At 40.3% G+C, this 12,269-nt stretch overlaps 1 protein-coding gene across 1 annotated transcript in view; it reads left to right on the top strand.

Moving 5' to 3' along the window:
• Nucleotides 1-285: 285 nt before the first annotated feature.
• Nucleotides 286-12,269, top strand: part of si:ch211-212o1.2 (uncharacterized protein LOC492735 homolog) — a 37,253-nt gene continuing 25,269 nt past the window's right edge. The window contains exon 1 of the mRNA XM_018703582.2: nucleotides 286-837. Within this exon, the coding sequence (XP_018559098.1) occupies nucleotides 678-837 (160 nt within the window). The 5' untranslated portion in view covers nucleotides 286-677. The remainder of the gene's footprint in view (nucleotides 838-12,269) is intronic.

Here is a 12,269-nt window from a genome sequence, read left to right on the forward strand (position 1 = left end):
GACCCCTCAAGCTCAGGCCTTCAAATAATACAGTAATATTTGTTCTAGAAATGAAATTGGATGTCTTAAATTGGTAAAGAGTAAGTTATACAGTTTATTCAACAAGACTGACTTTGTTTCTTTTGACCACAAATTAGGAGGTAACTTGGAATTGGGAATTTCCAAGCAGCACTTGAAAGCAGCAGTAAAGGTGAGTCCGCTGATTTTTAGGTACCACTTCCTCTTTATCCTAACTGCAAAATGCATACGGTCCCTTAAGCTGACGTGACAGTTCAACTGGACGTAGAAATAAAGTTTGTGTGTCAAAATCTGTACAATAGAAGCCATAGTACAAAAACTTCCGCACTCTGTATGTAGAGACTGTGCAAGTTACTCGTCCACGTTTGTAAAGTGTGACAGCTCATCACATGAGCGGCTGCGGTTTAAACCCTGTAAAATAGGTCTGTGTGTCAGCGCAGCTCCGTCCGTGTATTTCCGGGTGGTACGGGGCTGCTCCGGTACATCCCAGCTAGCATCAGTTGGTCCAGCCTCCCTCCCCCCATACAGCCTCAACAACCGCCACCGGAGACCGGGACACAAACAAAACCGACCAGTTATTGACCGAGACAGATCTATAATTGATGTCTTATAGCTGAAAGCCAACGCGGGGGCACCAGGGCGGGCAGCGGACAGGAGTTATGGCGGCGTCGCTTCTCTCCGAGACCGACATCAGGCACCGGTCCATGGCGGAGGAGGATCCGAACGGGAATGAGCATGGGGCGGCTGCACGCAGCGCGGCGCCTCGCTGGGGACCGCAGCACGCCGGGGCTCGACAGCTGGCAAGGCTCTACTCTCCCGGTGAGGACACCTTTATTGCCGTTGTCAGTGATGTTGCTGCTTTCACTTGGTTTGTAGTTAACGGGGCCAAGAATGAGACATGGCATCAGTAGAGGCCTAAAAGCCACAGTGCGACATCGGTGCTGACAGGCGCAGGAATGATGATAGCAAGGACGGTGATGATGATGTAGACACTCCTGTTGACAAACTGCTAACACTGAGGCTAAAGGCTAACTTAGCAATTATCTCAGTCATGACAACTAACCGCAAAACCTGAAAACCTGTGCGGCTCTTTAAAAGGCTGCAGTACAACAGGCTACAACCTGCTATTTAATCTGCTGTGAATTATTGTATTTAAGTGTGAAAGGCCTGCTGTACACAGCCAAGAAGACAGTTTCTGTCTGCAAGTGACTGATAAGCTTGTTCCTACTATCTGCTTGACCGTATTCACGTCGTTTCATAAGGTTAAATAATATTGAAAGCTGGTGTTTAACACCAGTTTCACTCCGTTATTACTGCTAGAAGCTGATTTATCTGTAACTCCAATGGGCCTCCATTGTAAATTGTACCCAAGGCCTCTGTAACATTAGAGCTTCTCCTGAGGTGTATATAGCACTGCATACAGCAAAACTGAGAACACCCCTGTGCAAAGTATAATCTTAATATGGCAAAAGTGAGTATTCCTGTGGTGTCCAGTCAAGGATAAAATGCATAAACTAATCTGGCCTGGGTGTGTCCAATACAACATGGCTCCAGATGGTAAGGAACTGCCTGAACTGCTGAAACACAGTTGTAGCAGTGGTCAGGAAGCGTAGGAATATCCTTACTACAAATAACAGAAGGAGTATCATCAAAAATCTGTACTTACAAACCCATATCTCAAGCCCCCCTTCATGGCCTACAGGTGAGGGCACAGATCATGCACTGTGATATTTGTGTCCAGCTTGGGAACTTTGTCGCATGTTGTTCCTCATCTCCCTCACCTTAATTCCTGTCATTTCCGTACTGACAGCTGTCTGATAAATGCATGGCCAAAAAATACTGATTACGATGATGTCTGTCCATTGTCCATAGTTGAGGAGGCTTTGTGAAATAAAGTTATCCAGACAAATAGGGGCTTTGCTGTTCAGGCCTGTTTACAGTTATGTTGATGTGAGCCTGATGATGTCATCTGGGTTATCTTGGCTTGGACTTGGAGACAAAATGTTTTTCACAGAAAGTTAAAGTTGGGGGTGGAGGTTCAAACTACCATGCATCATGGGTTGTGTCATGGGAAATGTAGAATTCAGTCATTTGACTAAGCTTGAGCTATGCTAGGCACTAAAAGTCAGGATATTTCGGCATTTGCTGCATCAATATTGATCAGTCTCTGAGAATAGGTTGGTTCTTTAAGGCCAAGCCCAATCAAGTACACATAACACCTCAGAAGCCTTATCCCCACAGGACTGATGGGTATGTTTTCTAGATGCTAGTGAAGTTGTTGCCTTCAGCCTGGATAGGCGTTTAGTCCTAGTACAAAATCAATGTCTGTGACACAGTTTACAGCAGTAATCCTCAGATCCAGTCCTTTGGGTCCATGGTATTGCTGGTTTTCTTTTTTGCTGCTTGTTTAAATTCACCTAGTGTCCCTGTCTAAATAAGTCTCTGATTAGGCATCTAGAATGAAAACTGCCCAGTAGAATGAAAAATAAGCATCAGTCTGGACCCCAGAGATTAAATTTCAGGAGCACTGGAGCAGAGGCTACAAATACTTTAATAAAATGACAGTGGTTTTTATTGTTGCCTGCCTCCATCACAACAAAGTGTTGCTTCTGTGTCATGACCCTGAGGCCACATAGTGTGGATTGTGGTCTTGTTAAACATTTCCCATCAGCTACTCTACTCCTGCTGCCCTCTTTTGTGTTTGTTTTAGTCATTATCTTTTTGTCCCAAACATAACAACTTTTGTCAGGATTTTTTTCCTGTATTCAAGCTCCTTCACTTGCTTGATAATAAAAAAAACCCACCTGACAAGTATGAAAAAATATGGATTCAGTTGTTGAAAAGGAAACAAATTTGTAAGCAACAAGAAAAAAAATGTATCACTGATGATACATTGATTTTGGCATGGTGATGGAAGGCGCATTGTGCCTCAGACCTTAGCAAGGAAAACCTGTCTTACCAGTTGTGCATCAAGCTGGACTGTGCCACATTTTGCCCGACCATCTGCCCTTCTTCTCACTTCACTGAGCATTTTAATTGCCTCTAGTCAAGCCATGTTGGCCACTTGTTAACACTTCCTAAAATAGGAATGATGATTAGAGAAAAGAAAGGTTTGAACCACTAGAACTGCTTTATTGTGAAGTTCATATGGGGGAACCACATGTGTCACTAGGTTGGCACTTGAATCCCAAAGCCCTTACAGCACTGTGAGTGAGTTCATATTCACAAACCACTGACCATGGCAGTGTACGTGCCTCGACTCGACCCACTGAGCCGAAAAGGATCTTATGACCTGACCGGTGACTTCAAACTTTTTAAAACTTTATTTTCATTTAACCTCTCTCAGTGTGTTTGCAGAACAAAACCTTCATATCAGTGGAAGCTGGTGAGACCAGTAGTCCTATTTTTAGACGCTGTGAGTAAAGGAGTCACCTTAGCCACTAATGGAATTGGATCTACACTATTATTCAGTGCCATTACATTAGAGAGATAACCATCTCCTTTGTAAACAGACAGCTTGCATACGTGCAGGTGCACACACAGACACACACATGCTCACAGTTAATTATTTAGCTTTATCAAAGCTGGATACAAACTGACGATGGGAAGCAAGAGAGATGTTGGACCAGAAACAACAGGCTTTGTGTTTGTCTGGAGGTGTTTTTTCATTCATTCATAGATCACAACACTAATTAATAATAATTTAAGTACTGGCTCATTAAATTGACAGAAATGTACAATTAGTCCAAGTTAAAGATGAAATGCTTTTCTCAGATGGCAGAGTTGCTATTGAAGCCAGAAAAGAAAATATCAGAAAATACATCTGCTAGTTAAATGTGATACCAGTGTGCTCATGCTTGATTTTAGTGCATTTAACATGACAAGAAAAGGAATGCATTGATTGTGCAGTAATGAGTAGTCAAGAACCAACTCTTCACAGAGGTAGTGTATGGCTGGAACATGTATGAGCATTTGAAATTATGAAATCCTACTGCACCACGGACTGTCTCCCCTGCTGGGCTGCTGACAGCATTGTCAGCCAGTGTTAAGTTTCCATAATACCAGTAGTTTCTTGCTTTAGCTGTACGCATTCCAGCAACTGGCAGTCAGTTAGAACTCTGCATAAACAAGTCACACTTCCTGATGATGTAACAGAAACTGTTCACGCCAAATCATTTTGTTGGAACAATGACCTATATCTTAAGAAATTTGTTTGGTGTATGTCTTAGCAAATAGTTGCCTGTTTACACAGATATGACCAAATAAGCAGGATCTGGAGGTGTTCCACTACCCAACTAAAGAATTTAAGTTCAGAAATCACCATCCCTTGAAGGCTAACTGCACTCAAATTTTTTTTCGCTGTTGTTGTTTTTTTGTTGTAATGTAAGTGTGACTTCTATCAGAATAAAATAACACACAAGTTATATGTGCTGGAAGAAGTATTACCTTTAAAAATCAGACTTGATGTACCATCTGAAGAATGAAATGAACAGGAGTTGCCAATTTAGCGAGATGATAACTTCACCTGTTAGCTGGACAGGTAGTATATTGTTTCAGAACTTTTAAGCTGAGAACAGCTGCCTGCTGTGGCTGAAAACAATATGGATTGATGAGAGCTGGGAGATTAAATCATAACAGCTGTAAAATCCAAAAAAATGAGCTGAAAAAAGCCAAAACTCTCCACAGAGCTGAGAGGAACCACAGAGCTGGATAATAATTCTCTATGGGTTCATCACATCAGTAAACCTTCACATTACATGTTGTCTTTGGTTCCAAAAAAATGTCATTGTGCAGTTTTAACCTCATTACAGTGTTTCCAAAATAAAAGCACTACGTTATTTTGGTTCATCAATACAGACATTTTAAAATGTGTAATTATCATCATTAGTGTTATGTATAAGATGAAGGTGATAGGATTTTAAGAGACACAAAACATTATACACATTATAAACTACACAAGAGGGATGGTGATGTGATGAACCTGGGTCGTGTTTGCTTTGCCAGTCTGTTGTCGCTGACTGTTGTGCTGTTTGGTGGTTAAGAGGATCACACATGCATCTGGGGTCCTGACACTTTATCCCCTGTCACTTAGTGGCCACGGAGCTTAGTTAGCAGACTGACTCTGGGTAAAAATAGCGCAGATAAGGCCTTGATATAGGCAGCAATTCTGACGCAACACACACTCTGCTGCTAAACTCCAAACTGGAGTGTTACACAATATTATCATTAGTTAAAGCTTTACTCGGTCACTGAACCTGAAGTGATGGTGATTTATTCATGATTGTCCTTTTGACACCAGTGGGAGGCCATAGATCATTTGGAACTGCAAAATACAGTAGTTTAGACAGTATTTTTATTTTATTAAGTTTGCACTGCTGCTGTCTTGCTTTCAGAAAGACCATAAGAACAGGTTGACTCTGAAGGACAAATCACACTTTAATGTTTTCTAAAACCTCTCTGGATTTCTGTCTGATTTTCATTCTTACTAATGTACCAATCCATATCTTTATACTGGGAGTGTGTTCACCAGGTGAACCACTATCCTGTAAGAAGTTATTCAAATCATACATATGTCCTTGTTTCCATATGCTTCGAACTTGTGAACTGAGAGTGATGGGGCATGTGTAAATAGGAGACAAATCAACTCAGTCACGTCTGCTCAACAATGAATAATGAACAGTAAACCTTTAAGGAGTGCAAGCACTAAAAAGCCATCATAAAGACACAAGCAAGAAAGTGACTCAGCTCCTCTTAAAGGGTTAGTTCCTCCAAATTAAACAAATGGTATCCATGCAGGCTTTGTTTTTGTGTCAAGGTTTTCAAATATTAATAAACCCAAACAAACAGCTACAATGTCCTGGTTACTCTGAATGATCCACAGACCTCCCTGCAAACATTTTTTATTGGGACTACCTTGTTCTTCAGAAAAGGTGTCTATAGCATCTATTAGCCGAGCTTTATCATGTTAAATGGTAACTACTTGAAGGGAAGGGTTGAGGGTAGGGTTGCAAAGGGGCAGCATATTTCTGTTAAACATATGGAAATGCACAGTGCAGTGTAGAAATTCAGCTGAATTTGCATTAAATCTGGTTGTTTTAACCAAGATAATGTTGCAGTATGTTTTTTCCAACTACATTTAAGTTCTCTGTTAAAAGCCAACCTGCAATTTAGAATTTTGCAACCCTAGTTGAGGGTGTAACAAGTGTTTAGTGACTCATGATCCTTCAACATTTGCCCCACATTTAGGACAGTATATAGACAAATGTAATTCTTGGTGAATTCACATGAAAAAAAACTAAGCTTGGCTGATATCGATGTCCATATTTGAGAATTTTAGAAAATGGTGCTGTGAAGGCAGAGCAGGTTGTCTGTTAAAAGCAGGGTTGTTGGTTTGATTCCCTGGCTCCTCCTGTTCACATATCAACGTGTCCTTGAACAAGACACCAAACCTGGCACTAATGGTTCCTAATGATTAGGCGAGTAGTTTTCATGATGCATGGGTTAAATAAGAGGCAAAATTTAAAGTGCTTTTATTTTGGAATTCTAACATCGCTTTACTTAAATACCCTGAAAACATATCTTTGAAAATGCTATGAAGCTGATTGAGAATCAGCTTCTGCCAAAGTTGGACAGGCTATATAAATACAGCCAAAACTGTCACTGTCTCAGTTGATATTTTAGAAATATTATGAAAGAAATGCTGCACAGGAATCATTTTTAGGCTTTGGTGATGGATAGATGTCGCTCAGACAGGGATTAAAATTCAGGGAGAAAATCGGTATTCTAATAACATAGCACTTTTTATTTTCAAAATACATCCTAGCTTTTTAAAAGATTTTTGAAAATAAAAATGAATAAAAAATAAAAGAGGTTTCTGATAACTCATGGAGTATTTTATCTTCATCTAGTCAACTTTAAGTAACAGCTTATTTATTGTTTTGTTATTATCCAAATTCTGTCAGTGAAGGACAACCACAATACAGTCAAATGTCATACTGGATAGACTTTTTCAGTGCACTATAAAAACATGTATACTGGCTGTAATCCCAGAGAAGAATATGGTTGTGAGTGAAACTGTGTTTCCACCAGGTAAATCTCCAAATGACTTATAAGCTTTCCCTCATTTCAGCCAAAGAGCACAGCAGGCTGCAAGTGGAAGATATGCTCAGCGACGCTAACAATGCTGCCGAGCCATTTTATGAAAACTTAAAAGCAAAAATCTTTCCCACATGCTGACAAGTGTCTGTTAAAGAAAAATAAACAGCTAAAATTCAAAATGTCAAAGTGTCCATTTAAGGGAGCGCCACGCTGTTATGTGCTTAGTTGTTTGGGTCTGGTTCAGTGCTGGTAGGAGGTAAATCTAAATAGCAGTTTGGCTTGTTAGAGTTTGGAGAAGTTAGATGAGGCGTTGGCAATGCTCCATAGAGCCAAACATGGGCTCATTACAGCAAAGCTAGGATGGACAAACAGCTGGATGCATCTCCCTCCCCCTCTGTTTCTGCGTCTCTCCATTTCTCTTTTCGACTCTGTTCATCCCCTCGTCTCTCTTCGGTCCTCCCATATGTCTGAAGTGTCACGGTCTGCTGACTGCCTCTCCTCTCCTTTCCTCTCATGTAATCTCATATCGTTTCCCTTCATGAGCAACATGTATGTTTGTATAACAAAATGCTGGACAGCACAAGTTCAAATGGTTGTTTTGAGGATTAAAATGAGGTTTTAGGATTCGGGTTAGATGAAATCATTCAGTTGTGATGGTTAAGGTTAAGGTAAGAGGCTAGGGAATTGATTACGTCAATGATGGGTTCACACAAAGACAAGGATCTGTGTGTGTGTGTGTATGTGTGTGTCATCTCAAGTTACCCTGGAGGATCTGTTGTCGGTGCCTTTGAGTGATCTAAATAGCGATACTGATCTTCAACCTTGTTCAGCTCATCTGACTCCTCACATGTCACCCTGCTCCCATTAAACACACATATAGACATTTTGCAGCACAGGAGCTTCTTGAAAAACTCTCTACTGCCTACACACACACATATAGTTCGTTTGATTAGCTGACTGACTGGTGCAGTGAGCACTTTGGCACTACTTTAACCTCAATGTGTTATGGGAAGTGGTGAAACAGCTGACAGAGGATGATTAGGAAAAACTAAATTTCACACATTGATTGCACAGATTCTGCGTTTACAAAAGTCTGAGGACATGACTTTTCTAAACGCAGAATCAGTAAGCTATAAATGTCCTGTATTTCAGTCTACTTAATTAGCATCATAGCTGTAAGTTGAGTATATACTTTAGGAAAGGGCCAGAATTGCTGCAAGTGGGCCATACTGGGATTAAGTATATTTTATTCTGTATTATATTACATAACATAAAGCCTTGCATTCATCCTAACCTTTCTTTTGCATATAGTTGATTCTTAAAGTCATTCATGCAGCCAGCCAGTCAGTCTCAGCTGAATTTTGCTCCACTGGGTCATTGATTTTCATTTCTTTTCCACCAGAGTTGAGATTGCCAAAAGCTTTGTACCCAAAGGCTGTGACCTTGATACCATAACAACAGAAGCAGGGCAAGGTCATTAGGTAGGTTGAATTGTGAACAAAAGTAGCAAAGCATCATACAGTATGCTGTCTCAGAAACATTATATCTGGTTAATAGATGGAGCTATCATGTACAATATACATCATTAAATGAATATTGTACATGAAACTGTATTCATATATGATATTTTTATGTCCTTAAGAATATTTACCCAAATCTTGTTACCAGTAATTTCATTGATAATGTCAGTGAGACACAGTTCATGGTTATGTACTTGTAACATCAACTATGTAACTTTTATTTTTGGGAGGAGAAATTGCTTAATTTACACCTGATTTAGTACTTGACACTTTTTCCAAGAGAGCACCAAATTATTGTAGGAAAATTGCAAAACATAACGTAAATAACGCCTCAATACTATCATACACCTTTATGTCTGTATCAAGAAATATTTGTGTTTACTTATTCAAGGAAACGTGTTCAGGAACAAAAATCCCTGCAATGCAAATGCATAGTTCAGTCAGCCCCAGGAATGGTGCACTGTTGGCTTTTCACTAGTCCAGCTGATTAGTGTCCAGTGGTGAAGAAATAAAGATCAGACTTGATTTGCAGAAATATTTTTTTTCCTCACAGAGACATCTCTGTGCTGCAGAGTGACAAGTCTCAGCCCTGAAATCTGACTGACCTGAATTTGTCCTTTGAAGATGTTCAGCTTTGACTTACTCACTTCTCATATGTGACAGTTGACACATTCTCTCCCTGTCTCTTTCTCTCTCATACACACTCACACACACGCACACACACAGTGCCAAACTCCCTGAACTGCCGACCCCAGGGTCAGAAAGGTCAGGGATCAGAAACCATTTGAGCATGTGTGGTGGGCCTTGAGAGTAACATAGGCTGTACTTGGCTTTGACCTCTGTGTGTGTCTGTGTGTGCTCTTGTGACCTCAATGTGCGTTTGGCCAGTGTGGAGTACTATAGCAGAGTCAGCAGAATCAGATCATTAAACTGCTCCATTCAGTTACTACAAGCACTTGTTTGTGTGTGTGTGTGTGTGTGTGTGTGTGTCTGTTATTAAAGGACAATAATAACAATAAAAGAGAAGCACAGATAACATTTTTTTTTGCTTTTTCTCGCAGTGACTCCATGAACAGTATTCTGTGGATGTGTAGACACTAAGGGAATTAACCAAGAACTAAAATAATATGTGTACATGTGTGTCTGAGCATTAGCAAGCAATAGCAATAATCATTACATATAAAAAACAGACTAATATATAGTGCAGGATGTAGAAATACGAAAATACAATACTGATTGTTCTGTTAGATTATTGCTTTAGACATATTACACATTATTGAAATTATGGTGATAATATTGTTATTGAAATTACAAGTTCAGTGTGTGTTTATTGTTTTTTTTCATCCATATTTTTCCAACCTATAAAATGTTTATCATATCGTGTGTCATTTACACTTGGTAAAATAACCAGTCTGCCATTTCTTAGTTCCCTCAAACCTAACTTATTACTATTAACTTTACAATGTTTCTTACCACTAACATTAGCCTTTTGTTGGGCTTTCACTTTTTTCCACTGCAGCGGGACACTGGAGATCCAGGAGATAATGTTTTTGGTCAAAGAGAGTCATCATGATTTGAACACAGCAAAGAAAAGAAATACTTTTTTCTGAGAAAGTTCTACTAAGTTCTCTAATGTGTTTATCCCAAAGGTGCACTGTTCTTGTGTGAAAGTTTTAGCTGATGCAGTTTCTGTAGTTCAGCAGTTCTACAGTTTTTCTGTTTATTACGAACAAACTGATGTTAGTGCTGCAGGAGATCCAAAATGCATAACTTCCTTATCCGACAAACGTGTAAGGGATAATAGCCAACACGTTGTACAATTCTTTGATTTTGATTGCTTTGCCTCCACTTAATCCACAGTCATGCAACTTGAAGAGTGCCATCCTGCCTGTATCATGGGCACAAGCCAAGAACATACAATCAACTTATCAATTGTTCTTGAACATCTATACCTGACTTTGATCTGTTAAAATATCATACAGTTTTTGAGCCTCACAATTGCTGCCAGTTGTGTTGCTAAGCAACATCAAGCTAAGTAGGATGAAGTTCATGAGGCTGGGCCAGGAGTTTTAAAATCCTGACAAGCTTTGAAATTGGAGAAAACGTTATTTTACAAATCACTCTCAAATCTTACTCAGCCTATGAGAGGGGGATCTAGATGTGCATCCTTTCCTCTCTTTCCACCAGCAGAGATAATGTTATGTCGCACTTTCTCTCTCTCTCACACACACACAGGCTCTGACCCCATCCTGTCGTCTGTTGTACACACCTGCACAAACACGCACACAGTCATGCAAACTATTTCTTTAACTCTCAGTGTCTTACCTGAGACTGTTTTCTGTGTGGTTTTGTTCACGTTTACTCCATGCTTTCCTCTGCAGCTGTCCCTCAGACCTGCAGGCTACCAGCTTCATCACAGCTAGCGTTACTTTAAAAGTCCTTGCTGTCCTCCTGTGTCTGTTCGCTGGCTGCACAAATAACATTAGCTCTGTGATCTTTAGCTTAGCCTCACTATTGCTGTCTTTACCTTGAGTTTAATACTGGCATGTTGATTTAGAACTACACACTAACACCTGAGTCATGGGTGTTAAAGTTAATCCACAGCCTCCAGCCAGTCAGAGTAGAGAATTTATAGTGGCCATGGTATTAAATACATTATGAGCCGACTCTATAAGGTGAGCCTGTTAAAATGTTGCAGAAAGTGACAAGGAATGTGCTTTTTTTGTGGGAAAACATGGCAATTTGACTCAGTTTTCATAGTAATTAGTAAATAATGAGGATTTATCAACCATACATTTAATTCCTCAGCTAAATTTGTTGAACCAGAAATATTTGCTTGGAAAAAGTCAGATGGCACAGGTTGCTTTTATAGGCGATGGATTTTCCCTGAATAGATCAATATAATTTGTGTGATTTCACAGACAAAGATAAGGCACAGTACACATACACATAAATGATGCACTCACAAATTCAGGCACAGACATACACACACACACACACACCCCATCCATATATGGCTTTAGGCGAGCCTTCTAGGCAGGATTTTACCATTGACCTTGACCAACACAAGAGAGGAGCAGAGAATGCTGGGCATTTTCAGAGATGGGCTCTGTGTGTGAGTGTGCGTTTCTGTGTGTGTGTAATTATCCTTATGAGGGCCGCAGATGAATATGGTGGTAGCAGAAAGCCCAGGAGATGAGGGGATGGCATGCAGCACACACACAGTCACACACAAAGGAACACACACATGATGGGATCTGTCCATCCTTTTTTTGTACCTCCGCAGGGGAGGAAGGCTGGAGCAGGGCCTACTTACACTGGCTCTCATGTGGGTTAAAATGTCTGTGTGTGTGTGTGTGTGTGTGTGTGTGTGTGTTATTGTGCCTGGTTATATGCATCTGTTTGTCTACGTGTGTGTGTTTGTGCGTGTGTGCGCACCATTGTGTCGGTATGCCGTTATTGAATCTCATTTGCCACATTCCTTTCTTTGTTGCTGTTGAATCTACAGGGTAATGGATTATTACATTTGTCTGGCAGGATTGTGTGTGTGTGTGTGTGTGCGTGTGCACTCATCCATATAAAGACATACATATTGTGTTTGTGCTTGTGTGTGTGTGTGTGTATCGGTTTCTT

This window comes from Lates calcarifer, linkage group LG10 (assembly GCF_001640805.2).
Source record: "Lates calcarifer isolate ASB-BC8 linkage group LG10, TLL_Latcal_v3, whole genome shotgun sequence".
Taxonomy (NCBI): domain Eukaryota; kingdom Metazoa; phylum Chordata; class Actinopteri; family Centropomidae; genus Lates; species Lates calcarifer.